General features: G+C 38.2%; 1 protein-coding gene across 2 annotated transcripts in view; it reads right to left on the bottom strand.

Moving 5' to 3' along the window:
* SATB2 (SATB homeobox 2) overlaps window positions 1–25,064 on the bottom strand; it is a 154,756-nt gene that overhangs the window by 49,019 nt on the left and 80,673 nt on the right. For both annotated transcript variants that reach the window (XM_070956822.1, XM_070956821.1), the window contains exons 6-7: window positions 21,742–22,214; window positions 51–263 (exon numbers count right to left, since the gene is read on the bottom strand). In XM_070956822.1, coding sequence (XP_070812923.1) covers window positions 51–263; window positions 21,742–22,214 — 686 coding nt within the window. The remainder of the gene's footprint in view (window positions 1–50; window positions 264–21,741; window positions 22,215–25,064) is intronic.

Raw genomic sequence — 25,064 nt, 5'->3', positions numbered from 1 at the left:
CTTTATGAGGGGACAACACTGAAAGCAATTATAATAGGGTTGAACCTTACCTGGGGGGTTCTGGAGGAACTTGGACTGCTGGCAGCTGAAGACACCATGCTCACATTGGGGTTCATACTCCTCTCTCTCTCATCCTGATATATACGATCTCGCTCTGTCTCAGGTAGGTTGAGGAAATTCTGCATTGCCCTCAGATTTACCAGGAGGGATTGGGAAGCTGTTCTAGGGTCTTCTTCTTTACGCAGTATCTCTGATAGCAATCCCTGGTTCAAAAAATTAAAAAAAAGTCCAAGTCTTTTAAAAAAAATGTGTTAGTTATAATTGGCCAGGTTGCAGGGTTGAGACCTTTCATCAGATGTCAAAGCACATGGAATGTTTTCTAGAAACAAATCTTGTTTTCTAGGGACCATGGCTGATTTAAGAGCAATTATATTTAAATTCTACCTTTCACTTAAGAACAACCCAAATACAAATCTGCCAAAGAGGCAAGTGAGTAGTAAGACACCATTATAAAACTACAATTATAGCCAGGTGCCTAAAAACTATTAGAGCTCTCACTTTTTCTGCTTGAGGTTGCAAACACTTGGCAGTTCTGTTCAACTTCAGGAATCTGCCAAGTTTGGTAAATTTAGTTCAGACATTTAAACAGCTCAGGAGACTTACGAAGAAAAATGTTTGGCAAGGTTCGGATGTTACAGTTCATTCACTGCAAACTGTCAATTCTTTCTAATGGGAAAAATGCTGCAAATATGAGAAATCCTTAAGATAATTCATCTTTAAAATTAATTAATTTGGAAATTGCTGTCTTGTTTAAAAAGTCAGAAGGTGGCAATGGTCAGATTCATCAAATACATCTAGATTGTTTGAATCGTTTACATGAAAGAAGTCAGCAGTTCAGTTGTACTATAGCCTGTATGAAGCTTTAGAAACCAAGTAAAGTCATAGAATATAAAAAGTTACAGAGCACATAGGACATAAAAAATACTGATTACTCTGATACTAAGACTTTAGTCTTTGAGTAACAGAATCTCTAATTGTTTGCTGTACTTTTGTGTTCCTTTGTCCTAGAGAATTCCAACTAAAATTTCCTCCTTATAGCAGATTCATAACTAGAAAATAACTCCTACTTGTGCTGCAAATAAATGGTACAACTGCTGCCTAAATGTTACGGTACTTTATCCAGCCGCCTCCTCCTCCTTCCTTCTATCTGCACTCTGCATAGAACTTCAACATATTGCCTACTCCTCTGAAATACCATTCTTAGAAGGGAAAATCATTTGCTGCATTGTTTCTAGGTAGGAAAGTTCAATAGAGTTTATAGCGAATTAATGTGCCCCAAGTTTATTTCAATATATAAAATTTCCCTGGGTCAAGATATATGGGGGAAATGCTCACAATTACTGAATATGAGAAATTCATACATACATGAAAAAGTGAAACTAATACTCTGAAGAAGCAGACTAGAATCACAAAGAGAAGACTACTAAAAAAAATTTGTTGGACCAATCACTCTCCTTCAACCTAATCAACTTTCCAGGATTGTGATTGAGAGGAAAAATAGGAGGGAACAGTATGTATGCCGCCTTGAGCTTCTGTATAAAAGAAGGGATATAATTCTTAACGAATATGCTAAGATATATAGCAAATTAATGCAAAATATGAAATAATTATTCTAGGCACAGATGCTTATATTAAAAATATTTCCTCAAATCAGTTACATGCTTTTGCTTTTTTATTCATGAATAAAATGTATCTGACTACTGATTAATCTTCTAAATCTGCATACAATTAGATGCATAAAAAAGACAATATTTTAAAGTATAACCAAGCATAAGTGTAGTAGGCATATTGTCTTGGAAAGGACAAACCTGAAAAGGGGGCAAATCTGAGAAGTTCATAAGGATAAGCCTTCAGGAAGTCTGGGAACCCTCTGGTAATAGGGAGCTTCTACATTGGTTGTTTTATGGATAATAGCTACCCTCTTGTAGTCTTGTTTTATGTATTCTTATTGTTTTTAATGGGTTTGTAAAATGTTTTAATTCCTTGTTTATATGCATTGGGAGCATCCTGGAGTCTGCTTCACGTGAGAAGGGTAGCTATATGAATTTGACAAAAATAAATACATTTGTTTATGCTCTACAAAGGAGAATGTAAATCCAAGATCAATAAAACAAATAATTACATTTAATAACAGCTTTCTGAAACAAAGGTCTGTCCTTTATAGTAAAGAACATATGGGCACTGTAAGTATAAGGTTCAAAAATGCAGTGACTTGACAATATCCCTCTTTTGTAGTTTGAATTTTTTTAAAGTAAAAAATAATAGTCAATTAATTGACCACTACCTTAGACTTTTCACTTTGGCTGGAATTAGCACACATCCTACATGCGGGCTGTAGGCAAACATTTTAATCTCCTGCAAAACTATTGTTATGTGTTTCTGCTAAGAGGTAAAGACAGTAATCTGTGTATTGTAACACTGCCCATGATATCACCTAAGGCATCTGGCATCCATAAATCCAAAGTTTACTTTACAATCTTCCTACTGCAAGACCTAACTTGGATAACCACTACAAAGATCACCAAGTTTCTTATAATAGTTATGGCCTGAAAAAGTTGGATGATATCCTTTTCTTGTTATTGCTTCAGAAAACTGTGTTTTCCCTTTTTATGTTTTATGTTTTGTGTTTTTGAAAAGGGGTTCATCCTAATGTTTTTGTGTAAGTGCAAGGTTCACTTTTTTCAAATCAACCAAATGTTGATCCATTGGTTATGAGAGGGATTGACTAAGCAGTTTGTCATCGGAACCTGATGACATGGGCTGAGAGAATGACTAGCCCAAAGTCACCCCATTGGCTTTCATGCCAAAGGAGAGACTAAAAATCAAAGTCTCCTGGTTTTTAGCATGATACCTTAACTACCAGATACCTTAACTATTACTCTCAATTGTGCTTTTTTGGTCTGAGAACATAAATAAATCTACACCTGTTAACCTAATAACTATTTAATACAATTGTATATATTGTAGCTTTATTTTATAATATTTATTGAGCTTGGGATGAACTTTTAAACACAAAGAATAGCTTTTTAAACAATTGATTTTGCTTTTTCAGATACTCATCACTTGAAATGGGTGGCAAACAACATTAATAAATAATAAATAAATATTTATTTTTAGTAAAACAATAGGACTAGATACTATTTTTTCATGCTTAAAAAGCAAAGTAATTGCTTAATTAAGCAGTTGCATATAGATTAACATAAAACCTGCATGTTCAAAACAGATAATTCAGATATACTTGGAAAGTATGATCACATCATTTTCCTGTGTTAAAAGACTCTCAAAAAGTGTGCTAGTTTCTTACATATGAACAAGTTTGAAAATTATTAATAACAAGAATACAAAAGCTTTACTGGTTGGGCTATGACTGGACTTACTCCAGTGCCTTATTTCTTACTAATCAGAAACTTTGGCAATGAACAAGCAAAATAACATAAGGTAGTAGCCCCTTATTACTGTTGTTACCCAGCAACTACCATTTCTCGAATATTAAAAAAATCATTAATCAGATTTCTTTGACCACTTTCAGTTGTGAGTTGAATGACAATGTACAATACAGATTATAACTATTTCATTTCATTTTGGTCTAACATCCAGTAGTATGGAAGCCTACTGACTGGGTTAATTGTTAATGTTTCCTTTCAGTAAATAAATTTGTATAATAACAAACAGAAATCCTGTAGAGATCATTGTGTTGACTGTATTTACCATTATCTTCTAATCTTTGACTTATGATCAAAATTGAGACTGGAATTTCCATTGCTAAGCAATACAGTTGTAAAACACAACAGCATGTGATTGCATCATTTACTGATGGCAATACCAGAACTCCCCACTGCCCTATTAACCTAACTGCCAATAACAATTCATTAAGCAAGTAACCTTTCCAAGTCAAGCTACCCGGTCTTGGTCTCTCCCAGTCCCAAGCCTTAGTAAGGTAAGAGACTGCTTCCAACTTCCCCTACTCACAGCACAAAGAGGATTTTGGCACTGAGGCTTAGGAGCTGGTTTTCATCTTTTTTTTTTTTTCAGCACAAAGGGGCTTTTGGTGCTGTGGCTCTAGATGACTTTTGGGAGGGGAGGCAGTGGAGTGTGAAGCTCAGCCCCAGCATACCCTATGGAGGATCCAGGAGTATAGAACCACTTTCCTTATGAAGTATTAAGTGAAGCCGCAATATTGAAATACCAGTGGAAAACTAATGATACTGGTCATAAACTTCTGAGAGCCAAATACTACTCTAAACCTATGGAAAACAATTCAGTCTTACCAGTAGGGTTATGTAAAACCTGATTTTCGAAGCAATCTGAGCAGAATGGTTATATGCACATACACTCCTCACTGTGTTAAGCTATCAAGAGAACAGCGCTTCAAATATCAGGTTCAGAGGTGTCCTATGCAACTCTTTATATTTAAAGAATACAAAAAGTGAGAAAAAATTTGCAGCACACCTCTGAAAATGGTAAAAAGTAGGTGGCAATGAAATGTGAAGAGTTTGTTCATGAGAAAATGCTTCAGGATGGAAATCTATTACAATACAGTTCTGAATAGACTGCTCTGACAGACTGTGCTGATAATAGATGACAGAGTGATAACAAAGTCAATAAAACAAAGTATCATGAGAGCCCTGGTTTATATTCATATCTGAGTTGGTATACACAAAAATGAATCAACAATCAGCATTATGAAATAAAAATAAAAATAAAGTGATACTAAATAATCTGTTCATTTTTTTCTCACCTGCAACAAATTAGGCTTTCAATATGCAAAGCATCTTCTTCAAGAAAAACAAATGATCATGATTTCATTTAATTGTAATTTAATGAGGCATGATTTATTCTTAAAGTGATATATACCAGGTGTATGGCAAAGAAACCAGTCCAGCCAGACTAACTGTAGCATTGGTGTTTTTAGGAAATGCCTGAAGTTAGCTAGAGATTTTGTTCATTTCTGTAATATTCTGCCAAAGGGTAGAAACAGAGAATGGAAACCCACATTTGCTTTAGAATCCCATTGGATATACACATATTTATCACATTTTTAAAAACTGGTTATCTATGATGATAATCTATGAATTTTAGAGCTCCAATTATGGATGCTGTAATCTATATCTAAGAGTACAGTATCATAATTCATGGAAGATAATCATTCACAACTGGGCATTAGTGCATAGCCTGAAATTCTGGGTTAGAAAATACCTATACCTATAAATGAATTTTTACTAATCAAATATTTGTCTTTGCTCACTGAGGAAAAAAAATAATTTACATTTGTAAATTGGTTGTTTGAATAGGAATCATTTTCCAACTTCAACAACAGTATTTCAAAAAAGACTTTTACAAGATGATTGTAAAAACAAACAGAAAAAGTGCGCTACTTAATACAATTCAAACCTTTATTGTCAGAGTACAACATGTGTACAATGAGATTGGCTGAGCCTCCGTGCACCACCACCCCAACACAATACAACTCACAGTGAAAGAATGTGACTGTAAATAAAGCAGTTAACATTAGGTATCTCATGAATCAATTTACCCTTGAGAGTTCTATTAACTACTGGAATTTTTCTGAAATCATACCTCAGTTAAAAATAGGAGGCAATCTGTGCAAATTCTATACTGATAAAGTACTGGAGTTTACAGATGATACAACAGTAATTGGTCTCATTCGAGATGGTGAAGAGTCTGCATACAGACAAGAGGTTGTACAACTGGCCCTGTGGTGCAGCCAGAATAATCTGAAGCTGAACACACTTAAAACTGTAGAGATGAAAGTGGATTTTAGAGGAGCCCTCTATTCTACTACCTCTTACTATATTAGACAACACAGGATCAACAACAGACTCCTTTGAGTTTTGGGGTTCTATAATCTCCCAAGATTTGAAATGGACTCCTAACATTAGAACCATCCAGAGGTGGGTTTCAGCAGGTTCTGACCAGTTCTGGAGAACCAGTAGCAGAAATTTTGAGTAGTTCGGAGAACCAGTAGTGGAAATTTTGAGTAGATCAGAGAACCGGTAAATACCACCTCTGACTGGCCCCATCCCCATCTATTCTCTGCCTCCCGAGTCCCAGCTGATCGGGAGGAAATGGGGATTTTGCAGTAACCTTCCCCTGGAGTAGGATGGGAATGGAGATTTTACAGTATCCTTCCCCTGCCACGCCCACCAAGCCACGCCCACCAAGCCACACCCACAGAACTGGTAGTAAAAAAATTTGAAACCCACCACTGGAACCATCATTAAAAATGCTCTTCCTGCGTCAACTCAGGAAATTCAGACTACCCCAGGAGCTGATGATACAGTTTTACAGAGGAATTTTTGAGTCTATCATTTGTTCTTCTAGAACTGTCTGGTTTGGTACAGCAACCAAACAAGATAGGTACAGACTTCAGCAGAAAAAACTATTGCAATCAGCCTGCTTTCATTAAGAACCACGAGTCAGAAAGGGGGCTGAGAAAGTATCTACAGACCCCTCACATCCTGGACATAAATTGTTTCAACTACTCCCTTCGGCCCGCAGCTACAAGGCATTGCATGCGAAAACAACTAAACACAGACAATTTTTTTCCTCGTGCCATCACTCTGCTGAACACCTAATTCCCACAGTACTGTCTTATGTTTAAGTATAGTTACCCATGTAGTATGGCTGTATTATTATTATCTTTCTCATCTGTTCCACTACCTTCTCTTACTGGTATCATTATTATGATTATTAGTACTTCATTATTAGGGTTATTAGTATTTTGTCATTTTGCATTCGCAATGAGAGCTTATGCATCGGAGACAAATTCCTTGTCTGTCTAATCACACTTGGCCAAATAAAGTATTTCTATTCTATTCTATTCTATTCTATTCTATTCTATTCTATTCTATTCTATTCTATTCTATTCTATTCTATTCTATTCTTTCTTTTTTTAAACAAAATCTGCAGTCTGGAATTCCTAATGAGTGCATTTTATAGATGAGTTATTATTTGTTATTGATAATAAACATTCCAGATTCTTATCTGAAATGTTACAGTAATAAATTTTGGCAGTTAGTAGAACAAACTGTGAAAATTATTTTGGTTTTATTTCACTATATGAATACAATATCTAAAGAGTCACAATCATATGTATAAGGCAGGGGTGGGTTCTACTTACCTTTACTACCGGTTTGCAATGTGTGCGTACGAGCAAAGCGAGTGTGCGTGCCTTGCTTCTGCACATGCGCAGAAGCTTCTGCGCATGCGCAGATCATCAATGATGACATCCAAGGGTGGTGGGTGGGGCCTCCCACCAGTTTTACTACCGGTTCTTGCAAACCGGTCCGAACCGGGGGCAACCCACCACTGGTATAAGGCCAACAACACACATCAGCTTCTGCAACCGAGTGCCCTCCAGAGATTTCAGGACAACAACATGCTAGATGAGAATTTTTAAGAAATATATTTCCAATAAATCTGAAGGGCAATGACTTTGGAATTTTACAAACAGGCAATACAAATTTGTATAATTGCTCTTAGCATGCAAGGTCACTCTTTAAACATATCAGGACTATGCAATATAATGTTTTCCATTATACAAAAAAGAATATAGAATGTACCTTAAGAGGCCTTCCTTCCTAATTAATGCAAAACTTACAAGCAGGAAATACTTTTGATTGAAAAACATTATAATGTAGAATAAAACATAAAATTATCTTTTAAATTCCAGTATATTAGGAGTTAATACTAAAAAACCAAAAAGACTACTTTGGTTATTTTAGTTTTCTATGCTTCTTAGCTCCCAGCAAACATTGTGATATTTTATAGGGATTTAAACTATTTCAACATGTTGAATACAATAAAGATGTTATTATATTATGCAGTGTTATTTTTCACAACAGAAATAGTAAGGCTGCAATTCTGTATACATCTCCCTGGGAGAACATTCCAATAAAGTAAGCGGAGATTACTGCATAAGCATGCATAAAACTGCAGTATTAATAATGGTTTCTGATCTTCTATAAACAGATCTGTAACTTTTATGAAATTATTCTGCGTGCACATGTGTATGCCTATAGCTTAGATAATTATGTTTCATAACATGCCGTTTCAATGTGGAATTATTTTTAAATTTTAATTATCATATATTGGTATGAGATAGAACCTAAAAACTAATTTAACTAATGCTTAACGTATGTATCTCTCGTGAGATACCTGCTTAGGCTTGGAATGACCGTATTCAAGCTGATTTAAATAAAATGTATATAATGTGTAATGATAGAAATTCAATTTTTAATATTAAAATGAAATGTTTTAGTCCTCAAAGAAAATGCTGCTATTACATTAGCTTAATAAACTCTCTTTATTAGGCTGTTAATTTTTAGGAAAGACAATAAGTGCTTGTATGACAGAGGGGAATTGTGAAGGAAATGCAAGATTAAACCACAACTCCAATCACTACACTATATTTAATTCATCTCTGGTGGGCTTTCTAAAGAACACCAGAAAAGTACATACAAACTCTATCTAGAAATCATGCTAAGCTTTGGTTAATCTTAATCAATCTAGCCATGTTTTATTGTTTTGGAATGTACTCTACAGTTTATTGTGATGGAAACAAATCTAGATTTCCTTAGGCTTATTTATTTGCTGATTTAAATAATTTATAAGATGCCCCACTTGCAAATTGTGCTTTGGGCAGTGTACATACAGTAGACGTACAATTATATTTAACTCAAGGTGCTGGTGCTTACCTATAAAGCCCTTCATGGCATGGGCCCGGGGTACTTGCAGGACCACCTCCTACCGGCCTCCCACCACCCAGTGTGCTCACATAGGATTGCCCTCCTCCAGGTGCCATTGGCCAGACAATGTCACCTGCTGGCGCCCAGGATTAGGGCATTCCCTGTGGTCGCCCCGACCCTCTGGAATGAGTTACCCACTGGGCTCCAGACGGCCCCCGACCTCCGCACTTTCCGCGGTGACCTAAATTCATGGCTTTTTCAACAAATTCCCTGATCTGCCGGGAGTTTTAATTGCTTGGGGATTTTAAATTGGATTATTTTAATATCATTTTATTGTCGTGTTGTTTTATCTTGTGAGTTGCCCCGAGTCCTACGGGAGAAGGGCGGCATATAAATACGATCGATAAATAAATAAATAAATAAATAAATAAATAAATAAATAAATAAATAAATAAACTCAGTGCCAACAGATGACCCTAGAGGCTTCACCACTACAAATACTAACCAGAACCAGTTTAGAGCAAGGAAGTACGCCACTACAATACTGTGTTTCTCAGTCACTAGAAGGATACCATGGTTGATGGAATCAAAGACTGCTGAGAGACCAAGAGGGCCAAAATGGAAGCAGTCGCCCATCCTGAGCCCATCCAAAAGTGTAACTAATGCTGTTTCATCCCTACATCCCAGTCTGAAATCAGCCTGAAATAGATTTAATGAACCTATTTCCTGCAGAACCTTTTGAAGGTGCAATCTTCCCTCCTCCAACATAACCATTAAATCAAAGCACTGCCTCCTATTTTTTATAAAGGGTTGTATAAATCCTTAGTATTGCAAGAATATTGCCTTGTGTGCCAATCTGATCTGAAAAAACTGATAACTATAAGTGGGAGCTATACTGGATGGTGGTGAACAAAGTTGGCTTCTGGTTAATAGCTGTTTTTCTGGCAAGTCCTGTTTAACATGGCAGTCATGCTATGAAAGCATCTACAACCTTCTCTTTCTCTCAATATTCCAAATGTGTTTACCATTCCAAAAAAAATCTCTGCGCTTGTTTAGAATTTTAACTTCAATTATTTTCACTTGATGATATTAATTTTCATCCTCTATAATCTTCTGTCTTATTTAAAGGATTACCACAGTATATATATTTATACTGCTTTGTAAAAAGTGAAAATCCAGGAGAAATGCCCCATTTTCCCCCACTGATGTTTTGTGATGGATAAAAGGCAGAGTGTACAAACCCAAGATTTTCATCAGATTCATTTCAGCTCAGCATCTAAGTGTAAATCCTCCAGAAATTTAGAAGGCATTTCTGCCAAAGATTTCTATAGAAGAAAAATATGGAAATGGACAGGAGTGTAATTTGTAAGATTTACATACACACATACACACACACATACATACATATACTAATGGAAGTAAGCATAACTTTTAAAAAAAGATAAATGTCACAGGGCTGTTGCATGGATAAACAGAGGGAAGCCCTATGCCTTCTTAAGCTCCAGTACAAAAGGTGGGATATAAATCTAATGAATAAATGAAGCTTGCCTGAAACAATATAAACAAATGAGATTAAATCTCACTATCCATTTCAGATAATAAATCATTATTTATTTGAATTGTTCATACTTCACCTTTCTATCAAGTTATTTTTGAGGTTCTCTTCCACAGTAATTTTTTGAAATATTTCAAATTGCAATTTTCCAAACACCAAACATAGAATTAATATATGCAACAATATTGCTAAAACCAATAATGCAGATTATTATTTGATGCTACAATAAGGCAGCCTTGTAATATAAATATATACAGGTAGCCCTCAACTTATGAGCACAATTGAGTCTGACATTTCTGATGTTAAGTGAATCACTGCAGTTGATAAGTTAATAACCTAGTTATTAAGTGAATCTAGCTTCCCCATTGACTTTTGTTAAGTTCCGGGCAAAGAATGGAGGTAAGGCCAGAGTTATCTCTATCAGCTCTTTATTTATTTCTGTCTATAAGGCAATTTAAAAACTCCCTAGCGGAGATAGTTCCTTTTATAGGGAACTAATCAGTCAACAACCAATCAGGAGAGAGTATTTCCTCACTCCAACAGATAACCAGGATAAAACCTTCAACTAGCAATTATCTCCAATACATAACACACTTTCCCACCAAGACGGAGCATTATGGTGATCAAAATAACAAATACATACATACATACATACATACATACATACATACATACATGTGTGTGTGTGTGTGTGTGTGTAGGTCTTTGATTATTCGGGTTTTCTCCTGCGTAAAATTGGAAATGTCTTGGCGACGTTTCGACGAAGTCTCATTCGTCATCTTCAGGCTGGTGTTTTCGGCTTCGTGCTTCTAGGAGCAATGTGTGATTGCAGCTGTTTCTTCCTTTTATTATTTTTTTTTTTTAAATTTATATACCGCCCTTCTCCCTGAGGACTCAGGGTGGTGTACAGCCAGAATTAAAAAACATGAAATACAAATATTAAAAACAATTAAAATATATATAAATTTGGCCCAAAATTAAAAATACAAACCAATTAAAACATTTAAAATTTCTTCTTAAGCCAGCCCGGCTTGCTGGAAAAAGTGGGGTTTAAGGGCACGGCGGAAGGCACTAAGGTCTTGGATTCTCCTTATCAATGCCAGTAGGGGTGTGAATTGATTGGGTGGGAGCTTGGCTGTGTTCTGATTGGGTGGAGGTGTGTTCTGATTGGTTGGGGGCTTGGCTATGCTCTGGTTGGATGGGGGGGTTGGCTGTGCTCTGATTGGCTGGGGGTGTGTTCTGTTTGGGTGGGGGCTTGGTTGTGCTCAAGTTAGTCTGCGTTGCGGGGGGATTTAATCTGGTGAGCTGCGTTGCTGTTATTTGGCTTCGCATTCGTGGTCATGCCACATCTTCATGGTGGGTGTCAGTTTGCTTCATGTATGGATTGGACGGGTTTAAAGTGGCTAATGATCCATCTGTGGTCTGGCTTCTGGTTTGTGATCGTGCCTCATCATCGGTGTGGGTTTGAGTTTGCTTTTTGCATCGATGTGTGGTGTTGATATCCTATGTGGTTTTCATGAGTGTGGGTCTGGTGTCATTCTTTGTGTTAGGGACTCGTTTGTCAATAAGGGCGTTTTTCTATCTCGATGGCTTCTCTGATTATTCTGTTGTTAAAGTGTTCAGTTTTGGCGATAGTTCTGGTCTTTTTAAAGTCAATTTCATGTCCTGTGGCTTTAAAGTGTTGGACCAGGGAAGAAGTTGGTTCTTCTTTTCTGACTGAGTTCTTGTGTTCTTCAATGCGTGCACTTATTTTTCTGTTGGTTTGTCCGATGTATGTGGTGGAGCAGGCGGTGCATGGGATTTCATCAAGGAGTATATGAAAGTTGTTGTTCACAGCAACGCAGCTCACCAACTCAAATCCCCCTGCAACTCAGACTAACCCGAGCACAACCAAGCCCCCACCCAAACAGAACACACTCCCATCCAATCAGAGCACAGCCAACCCCCCACCCAATCAGAGCACAGCCAAGCCCCCAACCAATCAGAACACACCTTCATCCAATCAGAACATAGCCAAGCTCCCACCCAATCAGTTCACATCCCCACTGGCAGTTAAAAGGAAGAAACAGCTACGATCACACATTGCTCCTAGAAGCACGAAGCCGAAAATACCAGCCTGAAGATGACGAATGAGACTTCATCGAAACGTCGCCAAGACACTTCCAATTTTACGCGGGAGAAAACCCAAATAACCAAAGACATACATACGTATACATACATACATACATACATACATACATACATATATATATAGGGAACACAAGCAGAAGACATCCAAGATCTGAATGAATGAAATAGCCTTATTAAATACTTTGTTCTTTACATATAATAGTTTATATACTGCTCAAACAACTAAAGGGAACACAAAACTACTGTACGTAACGAACAAAGTATTTAATAAGGCTATTTCATTCATTCAGATCTCAGATATCTTCTGCTTGTGTTCCCTTTATTTTTTTCAGCAGTGTGTGTATGTGTGTAGGTGTGTGTGTATGTGTATGTGTATGTATGTATGTATGTGGCGATGTATCTCTTCCGACCTATGTGGTTCTGTCTCAAGACCAGTAGCTCTGAAGCCCTGACTAGGCGGAGTGACTGACGCTGCTTCAGGTGTAGTTTGTGGTGCCAGCAAAGGCTCAGTCACTTGTACTTCCATCACAAGAGGAACCAAATCAGCAGATATCTGTGCATCACCACCGTTCCTTGTTGATATCGTTGTTTGTGGTGACTGAGCTAGTGTATCCTTAACCGGGTTTGTCTCTGGTGTAGTCCATTCTGGCTGGCAGCAGACAGAGGTTCCAAGGCGGCCATGCAATTGGTCAATGTGGTGATGCCACAACCTACAATCTTCGAGCGCCACCCTTCAGGTACGCAGCCCAGTAACATTCACTACCTGAGCAGGAATCCAAGAAGGGCCCCCGGTGTAATTGTGGGTTGCAGAATGACTGGTGAGTCATGGTGAGAATGTCTAGAGCTGGCTAGTTGAGTCTGCAGTTATCTCCAAGGGTGCAGTCGGTCCAAGTTGGTCTGCAGGCAGTGACCCATTAGGAGTTCAGCCAGACTCCTGTTGGTGGTGGAGTTTGGTGTAACATGTTGGACCAGGAGGTACTCCACTATCTGTGTTTGCCAATCCCCCAGGCCCATCCTTGCCAGTGCTTCCTTTGCTGATCGGACCATCCACTCAGCCTGGCTGTTGCTAGCAGGATGGAATGATGCAATCAGGGCATGACGAATGCCATGACCCACTAGGAACAGCTCACACTGACTTGATGTGAGCTGTGGCCCATTATCCGAAAAAAGGATGTCTGGCAGTCCGTGGGTCACAAACAGCCTTTTAAGGGTCTTGATCACGGCCTCTGATGTCTGTGGTTGATGTCATGAGTACCACCTCAAGCCATCCACTACCCCCATAAAAGTATGTCCATAAAAGGGGCCCACAAAGTCAATATGTACCCTTGACCAAGGTGACTTGGGTGTTTCCCACTCATGTATTGGATGTGGAGGCTGGCCTTGACTCTTGGCAAGGCTGACAAGACGCGATCCAATCAGCGATGGCCTTGTCTAAATTAGGCTACCAGACATAACTGAAGCCGAGTGCCTTCATCCGCACGATGCCTGGAGGACCTATATAAAGAGCTTCCAAAACTGGCCAATACAACCTCTGGGGTACCACCACATGACTTCCCCAGAGTAGGCAGCCCCGTTGAGCAGACAGTTCATGTAGCCAGGCATAGAAAATCAGGAACTCTGTCCTGACTGGTCCCTTTGGCCACCCCCTCCATACCCAGTTGAGCACTTGGGCAATGACATGGTCCTTGGCAAAGCATGCAGCAATCTCTGATGCCGTAATGGGACCAGATGGCAGGTCTTCAATTAATAAAACAGCTGATGCTGGAGCCAGATCCTCCACAACAGTCAGGAGCGGACATCAGCTGAGGGCGGTGGCGTGGCTAAGTGTCTTACTCAGCCAATGCAGGAGGTGGTAGCTGTATGCAGCTAAGAACACAGTCCAGCGCAGTATACAAGGGGACAAAACTTGTGGCGTATTGCGGTCCCCAGCAAGCAGGCCCAGTAGTGGCTTGTGATTGGTCACAAGGTCAAATGATTTGCTGTAGATGTATTCATGGAAACATTTGACTCCTGTGACCGCAGCCAACACCTCCTTGTCCAGCTGGCTGTAATTTCATTCAGCCGATGACAAGGTCTGTGAGAAGAAGGCAATCAGGGCCACTCTTCCATCTGGGAATCGGTGGCTTAAAATGGCACCGACGCCAAATGGAGAGGCGTCGCAGGTGAGAACCAAAGGAAGTTTCTCATTGTATTGCACCAGGACGTTGTTTGAAGATAGCAGTTCCTTGAGAGAGGAGCCACAGCGTCTTTTTGGCCCCATGACCAAGACATCTTCTTGTCACACAAACAATGGAGAGGCTCCACTACTGAAGCTCTGTGTGGCAAGAAAACACTATAGAAGTTTAAAAGCCCCAAGAACGCCTGGAGTTCAGTCTTGTTCTTGGGTATGGGAGCTTCCTGGATGGCATGGACCTTTGCCTGTGTAGGGTGTAACCAAAAGGCATCAATAAGGTATCCGACAAACTCTACCTGTGGAACAGCGATCTTGCACTTTTCTTTTTTAACCTTGAGGCCAACTTCCTGGAAATGGGTGAGTACCACTCGCAGATGGTTGAGGAGTTTGGCATTGTTGACTGCTGACACTAGAACGTCATCTAAATAGAGGACGACACCTGGGATGCCTTGCAGGAGACTCTCCATCAGATTCTGGAAGAGTCCTGGTGCCACACTCATCCCAAATTCTAGCCAGCAATATCTAAAAGCTCCTCGATGTATTACAATCATCTGAGCCAATACTGTAGCATCAACAGGTAGCTGTTGATAGGCTTGGGCAAAGTCCAGTTTAGCGAAGATCTTACCCTCACCCAAAGAGTGCAATAGATGTTGGACCACAGGCACCGAGTATGCATTTTTCTGTAGTGTACATTTATAATCTGCGCAAATGTGAACAGAACCGTCCGACTTCAGAGGGGTCACAATTGGAGTCTCCCATTTTGTGTGGTCGACAGGTTCCAGGCTTCCTTGCTCATCAACCTTTGTGCACAAGGCAAATGGTACTCTTTGCGACTTTATTTGGATCGGAGCAACCTGGGGGTCAAGTTTAAATGAGATGGGTGTACCCGTATATCTGCCCAGGTTTCTGTCAAAGACGTCTGCAAAATTAGAGATTAATGTCTCAATATCAGATTCACTGATGGAGTTAATGCCAAATGATTCTCAGACCCAAAGAGGAAAACCAGTCCAATCCTAGGACACTCGGTAAGGAACTGTCCACTACAAACAGTCGCAGTGGGCCTGAAAAGTCCTTAAAAGATACTCTAAAAGTGCCAGAGCAGACGACAGGGATGCTGTTCCTCTGGTAGTCTCGGAGATGAACATGGTGGAAGTCCAACTGTCTTTTTGAGATTTTAGGCACCAATCCCCTTAATGTACCCCAAGAAACGATAGTCAATGACAACCCCATATCCACCTCCATACGGCAAGGGGACCCCTCAATCAGGACGGTGACATGGACTTTCTTGCAGGAGGAGAGGCTACCTTGACCGAGTACTGTTTCTGTCTTTCAGGTGCCTCTGGAGACGGTAAAAGAGTCCTCTCCATAACTCTCTTATCTTTTCTGCATTCTTTTAGGGCAATTTTCTGGGCTCACAGTGATAGCTGTCGGTTTGCACAACAGACCTTAGCCAAATGTCCTTTCTTTTCACCTCTTTGGCAGATGGCATTCTTGAACTTACGCGCCCTTCGCAGGTGATTTCTGCCACAACCAACAGATTTATAGGGAACTAATCAGCCACCAACCAATCAGGAGAAAGTATTTCCCCACTCCAACAGATAACCGGGATAAAACCTTCAACTAGCAATTATCTCCAATATTTAACAACTTTGCTTGTCAGAAAGTTGCAAAAGGTGATCACATGACCTTGGAACACAGCAACAATCATAAATATGAACCAGTTGCCAAGCATCTGAATTTTGATCACATAATCATGGGGATGCTGCAAAGGTTGTAACTCTGAAAAATGGTCCTATTTTTCAATGTTGTTGTAACTTTGAACCATCACTAATTGAACTAATTACACTAATTGTAAGTCAAGGACTACCTGTATAATAGAAAAGCTAATTAAAAAAGAAAAGGCATAGGGCCTTCAGCAGGTATCAAATATTCTTGGAAAAGAAATTCCAGACACGATGTCATGACAGCAAAGATCCTTTCTCCATCACCTAGATTCATAAGAAAATCAGTAGACCCCTCCAATGCAGCAACAGTTAAGATACCAGGAAACTGGCTATCTTTCACTTCAATTTGCCTAATATAAAATTGTGAAAAGAACTATAGACAAAAGAATACCTGATTTTCCAAATGTAGACCAAATATATTATGTACCCCAATATAGGTGTGCATCGCCTATTTGTTCTATGGGAAGCCTACTTTGGATGAAAGTTTCTTCAACACATTTAAGTAACTTTTTCAGTTTGTGAGTAGAGGTAGACCTCAATTTACAACCACAACTGAGCCCAAAATTTCTAAGCAAAATGGTTAAGCAAGTTGTGCCCCCTTTTATGACCTTTTTGCCACAATTGTTAAATGAATTATTGCAGTTCTTAAGAGAATCTGGTTTCCCACATTGACTTTGCTTGTTGAAAGCCAGCTGAGAAGATTACAGTGATCACATGACCTAGGACAGTGCAACTGTCTCAAATACATGCCAGTTGCAAAGCACTTGAATTTTGATCATGTGACCATAAGGATGCTGCAAAGTTCATAAGTATGAAAAATTGGTCATATATAATTTTTTTCAGTGCCATTGTAACTTTGAACAGTCACTAAATGAATGGTTGTAACTCAAGGATTACATGTCTGCTGTTCATTGGATTTTTTTTAAAAAAATCAGAAAATGGTTAATATATTTAACCAGTGTCATAATACATATTTTATGAACCTATATGACTGGTTAATCTACAACACAGACCACACTGCATAAATAAATACTAAATACTATGGACTAAATACAATTCCATAATTATAATTAGGGATTAATAAAAATAGTTAAGGTTTTTTTAAAAGTTTTTTCATGACCACAGAAAATTATATTCTGAATGAAAAACTGAGAACTGAATGTTTATTAGTTAGCAACATAAGCAGCATGAATATGAATTTACTCCTTACTTTGCACCCTTTTCTCTATATATGCTAATATTCATGAGTCTGGTGACTAAATGTCCTTTTTTTTTACACCTTCTCTGCAATCGTGTAACTTCAAATATCTGTATCTCTCCCTATGTTTTACCAGGTTCCCCAGCTGAATTGTGCCAAACCATTCTTCACTGTTAGCGATAATCTTGGCATACAATCTTGATCCAACACAATAGCCTATTGCTGTATTTCTGCATTTTAGACAAGGATACTTCCAGACAGAAAACCCTAGTATTACCAAATAAAAGGCACCTTATTGCCATTCGGTCTTTAAAAATAAATAGAGAAAAAATGGTTGAATGGCTATGTTCTTAGAATTGCTTAACTGGATTGTAAGGAAGATTAAAAGATAATTTAACAATGGGGTTGTGTGAGGTTAAACTAGGCTCCCCTTAATCAACCATGCTATATCAGTGGAAATAAAAGAATTAACTATTATCAGCACAGAAATGAAGTCGAAAATGGGTCCCAGGATCAATCAATCTAGAAATTTTCTCTTTCTGCTCTTTTTACTTTTCCCCCTTCCCTTGAGTATATGAGGCAGATGATACAAAATAGAGGATGAAAGCTTTTTTAAAAAATCAGTACTTCCCAAACTTTTTCCTCTATTACCCAAAAACACTTATTTAGAAAGTCTTTTTTACTGCTTATCAAGTCTTATTTAAATGTCCCTTTTATGATTGGGTAATGAGTACGTGTAGTGGTGGGATTCATGTAATTTAACAACTGGTTCTCTGCCCTAATGATTTCTTCCAACAACCAGTTTTCCAAATTGCTCAGAAAGTTAACAACTGGTTCTCCCGAAGTGGTGTGAACTGGCTGAATCCCACCACTGAGTATGTGTATCATTACAGAAAGAAAAAAGGACACTTTTACCCATTTTGGGTTAATTTTGGGAAACGCTTTCTGAAGTGGTGCCAGCAGATCATTGCCATTTTTCAAAACAAAATAGCAGGAAGAGATAGTGTGTCAAACACAGTCACTTCCTGTTTAACTGGTGCATCCCAAATAATGGAACACTGGTACAGAGTATATTGTTCAAGCATAGCCAACGGGTTCTTTGAATCCCAGTTGAATTCCAACTTGGCTTTATTTTATAAAATCACAATGCTTATTATTTGTAATGTATTTTGAAAGAGGGAATACTGTTGGATTCTTTGAATGCTTTGGATCCTTTCCATCATTTATTATGAACATTCATATTTTTATTTAAACATTTTTTTTTCTTTTTCTCTCTCTTCCTCTCTTCCATAACTTCCTGGGATAATATTCCCCAAGTTTTTGTAAACTATATCTCTGAAATGTAATTTCAGAAAGAGGTATTATTTAATCATTAGCCACAATAATTTTGAAAAGAACATTTTCTTTTAAAGGGATTCATTACACCCATAATAACATATTGGTTCTATGATTCCATGTTAAAAATATTGTATATGAGGCCTAAGCTTCTGTGGCAAAGACAAAAAATGTTCCAAATAGCTGAGTAGTTCAGTCACTTATCAAGGAAAAGAATTCTTCAAATCAAATATTAAAGAACAACATATATGTTGAAAAATATGTCCATACAGTTTTAGAAGCTAAAACATATAAAGACTTATTTAATGACAATATTATAAGATCTACAAATGTAACTGCTTTTGGGTCAACTTTAAAATATGTCATTATATACATTTTGTCTACATTTATTATATTTGGCTTTATAGAGGGTGAAATAGAACAATATCTAGACACACACATACTGTAGATGCATGATCCAAAAGGATGAAATACTTTTTCAAACTAAAAACAACATTAAAAAAATAAAGGCAAATTACTCATGCTGTAATTTTTACTGATACTCTCAAGGCCAGCTTGAAAACTATAATTATGTTGATTAAAAGGGACATTTGTTTTATTACCGTAGATACAGCCATCTTATAATTCTAATAGGAGAAATGAAGTATTGAAAATATGCTGCTAGTTTATTTAATTGCCATACAATATGGAATTTCCAATATGGCAGTGCCCCAAAAATTCATTGTGAATTGTAATACAAGATGAAATCTCCATCTTTGCTTCACTACTCTACTCTTATGGTCTGAGCTTCAAGAAAGAAGTTACGGTGCTGAATTTCACATTCAAATTTATATTGTGTTCCATTAATGCCCAAACTGTTTAATATCCATATCAGAACAGAACTATGCATTTCATCAGCAAACCTAAACAAATTTCCCACGTCCTTTCCTTGGAAAAACGTTGAAAGGAAAAATGAAATGAAAGTACATCAAACTGTTTTCACATAAACACTTTCCTGTCTGATCACTCTGTTCCACAGTGGTCTCCTTGTTTCCCTCTCATGTTCAGACAATACTTCCTGGCTTCTACCATTACCAAACAAAAGGTACTGTAGAACTTTTCATCATTCCCCTTTACAAATCTTTTCTGAGGAAAGAAAAAAATGAAAAAAGGAAGGGGGAAATGCAGGAAGACTACAAAAAGAAGACAGTGATATCTACCCCCACACCCAGCCCAGCCCTGGTAAGCTCCTGATTATAGTCAGGGCAATAACAGCTTTATCTGAAAAAATACATAATTCCATGCACATTTTAATTATTGCATCCATATACTTGAAAACCTAAGAGATAAAAAGAAAGCAATCTCCCCAGAGTTACTTTTCTTAGGAAAGCAGCTATTACATATTAATATATTATGTATAATTTAACCACAGGACTCAAAATATTTGATATCACTATTACACTATTATATATACTGCTTTCTTCCCAATGGAAGATAATAATAAAACAATTTATTATTGGAAAACAATAACGGAAAACATTTAAAACATTCAATCATGACAAAATAATCCAACATGATATAATAAGTTCCCAAGGCCAAATTAAATTCCAAAATCAGCGAACTGAGAAACTCATGATACTAAAATGAGAGGATCTCACCCATTTAATTTTTTTTCTAATTTTCAGGTTCTATGGAATTAATTCATGAATGAGCGTATGAGTATTATGGTGCTTATATGCACCATAATGGTAATACCATCTGGAAACTAACAAATATGGTTCTCAGTTCAGTTCAGTTTACTTTACTGATTAGCCCTTGGGCCATATCAAAGTGCAGAGTTCCAGACACAAATTATTACTAAAATCTGATAAAAACAATTTAAAATGGAATTGATTCTCATTATTGTCTATGTGGCAAACAATGTTACTGGCTGCCCAAAATGCTTCATAATTAAAAAGGTACAGCTGAGAAAGTAACCACAAAAGTTTTTTAGTTCATGCATTCTTGCAATATTGTTTTAAAAATCCAAAGTTAAATATGCTTCTGTGCATAGTCAGAACTAGAAGTAGTAGAAGTAAATTACAGGATGTAATTTTCCTGCTTGTTTGTTTGCTTCCATCTCAAATATACTCATGCAGCCTACTTTTCATCAAGCAAAAAAAAGGAGACATTTTGTCTTTAAAGGAAACGGGGAATTTGAACATTAATGGACCAGAGAGAGAAGTATTAGGTATTATTAAATCTGAACAACATAATGTGGTGAATAATAATCTAGTTTGAATTTTAGGAAATAAATGGCCATAATATTTTTCTTAAAATTTATTCATTTGGCTGGAAATCATTACAAAATTAATAGATCAATAAATTTCAAATGACAAAAAATCAACTATCTACCCTAAGTAGATAATGCTAAGGTCACCAGCGTCTGATTCTCTAGTTTTATTAAGAATTTAACAGATTAAGTTCAAAAAGGTATTTCTGGGATCATTGTTTTTCTACATTTCTAAAGGGAGATGAAAAAAAGAATCTAAACAATCTCTTCCATCTTTCCTCATTTGGATCCAGTTTCTATAGCATAAAAATACAAGTTTTATTTTAAAAATATAAAGACAGAAGGCACTATATCATAGTCTTGTGAAATGTTATACAATAGTTGGGTGGTTGATTTTTAATACATTGTTCCAATTTTGCAAGGTGGAGTGAGGAAATGGAATAAAATTACTGAGAAGTGTCTTCTTCCTTTACTTTCCATTTATTTCATTTCATTTAAAGTGAAAAACCCAATGACAGGGATTGTCTTTTTGATATGCTTTTTAAAGAACCTTTTTTAACAGAATAATTGAATAAAATGCTTCAGTTAAATAAATAAAATATGATACCTGCGTGCGATTGAAAGCCACTCTTGCAAAGACCGCCTGGGAGACACTGGCCCTTTTCAGTTCATCCCTGACTTGCTGGTAGATATCTGGAGATACTTCCACTGATGAATTTGTTGGTTCTGGTTTGACTGTTCTAGGGATAGGTGGATGATTTAGAAACTGTTGATTAATTGCCTGTGGATGCTGATGAGCCAGGAGCCGACTTACTGCAATCTGTTGGTTTATCAAATGGGCCATTGCTATTTGCTGCCTTACAAGCTGTGGGCTGAGTTGAGGTGTAAGAAGACCAGGGCTCATGATTGGTTGTAATGTTGGCACTTGGTTTCTGATTGGAGTACTGTGGTGAATTTGACCATGAGGAGATTGTTCATTTGTTTTGCCCAAAGTTGCCAGCTGGTTGATATTCGGTAAGTGCATGGGACGTTGACCAAGAACACAATATTCTGACAGGTTGTCTCTTTCAACTCGTTCCACTGTTAAAATAAATAATAAATATATACCTTCATTTTAATTTGAAATTATATCAAGGATTACAAGTGAACAGATATAGAGTTGCATTAAACTGCACTTTAATACCAACTCTATATTGGCACAATATTCTATACTAAATTAAACTAATAATGTTTATCCAAAACATCTTAGGGAGATATTTACTCAAGCGAGATTTGAGCAGCTTAACACAATGGTCAGATATGGGAGATTCCATTCTATACCCTACAATGAGAGTCTCTGCGTTTGTGGAGTAGCAGAGGTAGAAGACCTGGCTCACATCCTATTTGACTGTTGCTTGTATAAGGGGGTGAGAGACAGGAACCTTGGTCCATATATCAAACGAATGATCCATTGGGATCCCCATATCAAAACAACTTACTTTATGTGTGGCCAGAATCTGAAAATAACATTTAACATAGTACAGTACTTAAACAGAATGGTTTGGTTGTGATCTGCATACATGGGACTGATTGGGGTAGATTATAAGGGTGATACTGAAGTATAATTTTATGTCATTTTATATATTTATGTATTTATGTATTTATTTATTTATTTTATTGAATTTCTATACCGCCCTACTCCCGAAGGACTCAGGGCGGTGCACAGCCATGAAATAAAACACATAGATATACAAAATTTAAAATCGAATAAAATGAATTAAATAAATTTGGCTGAATTAATACCCATAATTTAAAATACCCATATTTTATAATACATTAAAAATTTAAAATTTACACTTAGAAGGGAGAAGATTTAGGCGAGGCCAGCTTGATGAAATAAAAGCGTCTTCAGCTCACGGCGGAAGGTGCGCAGATCCGGAATCCTCCGTATCTCTGGGGGGAGCTCATTCCAGATCGTCGGTGCCCCCACAGAGAAGGCTCTCCCCCTAGGGGCCGACAGCCGACATTGTTTGGCCGACGGCACCTGGAGGAGCCCCTCTCTGTGGGAGCATACTGGTCGGTGGGAGGCTGTTGATGGTAGTAGGCGGTCCCGTAAATAACCAGGTCCTAAGCCATGGAGCACTTTAAAGGTGGTAACCAGAACTTTGAAGCACACCCGGAAGACCACCGGGAGCCAGTGCAGCTCGCGCAGGGGAGGTGTTACATGGGAACGCCATGTCGCTCCCATAACCACCCGCGCGGCTGCACTCTGCACCAGTTGGAGCCTCCGGGTGCACCTCAAGGGGAGCCCCATGTAGAGAGCATTACAATAGTCCAGACGAGAGGTGACGAGGGCATGAGTGACTGTGCGTAACGAGTCCCGATCTAGAAAGGGACGCAACTGGCGAATCAGGCGAATCTGATGAAAAATCCTCCCGGTCACGGCCGTCAAGTGCTCTTCTAAAGACAGCCGTGAGTCCAGGAGGACGCCCAAGTTACGAGCCCTTTCCGTGGGGGCCAATGATTCGCCCCCAATAGCCAGCGATGGTGCCAGCTGACTATATCGGGACGTCGGAAACCACAGCCACTCGGTCTTGGATGGGTTGAGCCTGAGCCCGTTTCTCCCCATCCAGATCCGTACGGCCTCCAGGCACTGGGACATCACTTCAAGGGCATCGTTGGGGTGGTCCGGGGTGGAGATGTACAGCTGGGTGTCGTCAGCGTACAGATGGTACTTCACCCCGAAACCACGGATGATCTCGCCCAGCGGCTTTACATAAATGTTGAACAGAAGGGGCGAGAGAACCGATCCCTGCGGCACCCCACATATAAGGGGCCTCGGGGTCGATCTCTGCCCCCCTGTCAACACAAACTGTGACCGGTCAGAGAGAAAGGAGGAGAACCACCGTAAAACGGTGCCTCCCACCCCCAACCCTTCCAGCCGGTGCAGCATGATACCATGGTCGATGGTATCAAAAGCCGCTGAGAGGTCTAACAGGACCAGGACAGAGGAACAACCCCTGTCCCGAGCCCTCCAGAGATCATCAACCAACGCGACCAATGCCGTTTCCGTGCTGTACCCAGGTCTGAAGCCCGACTGGAACGGATCTAGATACGACGCTTCATCCAGGTACAGTATTAAATTATACTGCATCTTATCCTATAACTATTGTATTTTACCCTACTCTTATTTTAAATTGTTTGTATAAAATTTTATTAGCAATATGTGTTTGCACCTTGTGCTTTGATATGTCCTATAGGCTAATCAAAGTTATCGTTTTAAACTGTATTTTATTCCAATTTCATTTTAAATTGTTTTTATCAGATTTTAGTAATAATTTGTGTCTGGAACTCTGCACTTTGATATGGCCCAAGGGCTAACCAATAAAATAACTCTAAAAGTAACTCTAATAATGTTTATCCTTTGTAAATCTGACATGTAGTAAGGGTTACATGAATTTCAAGAACCCAAGTCCATTACATTGGGTCAGCCTTCCAACCAAGCATCAAATAATTGTGCTAATATTTTATTGTTGCACTGGTAAACTCAAAGATTAAGTCCCCAAATATTTACATTCAATTAGGATTTATTTTATTTATTCATTCAGTCATTCAGTCATTCATTCAGAAACATGTACATTTATATCTTGCCCTTTCTCCACAAATTTCAAGTGAGATACGTAGCAATTCTATTTCCAATCTTGGGAGTCAGATTAGATTGAGAAAAGTGATTGGCTCAAAGTCTTCTACCAATGACGGTGGGTTTGAAGTTGGGTTTACTCAGTTCTACTCTAATATTTTAACTACTGACAAAAATCTCCAATACTTTCTGAATGTTATTGTGCAGAAACAATCAAAATATTATATTGTATAATTTACATGGCTATTTGCATATGACATGTATAATTTACATGGCCATTTAGTTCTTTCATCCCATAAACTCACATTGTG

This window comes from Pituophis catenifer, unplaced genomic scaffold, assembly GCF_029215685.1.
Source record: "Pituophis catenifer annectens isolate HBS135680 unplaced genomic scaffold, rPitCat1.0.hap2 SCAF_1, whole genome shotgun sequence".
NCBI lineage: Eukaryota > Metazoa > Chordata > Lepidosauria > Squamata > Colubridae > Pituophis > Pituophis catenifer.
This window is presented reverse-complemented; position numbering and strand designations above follow the sequence as displayed.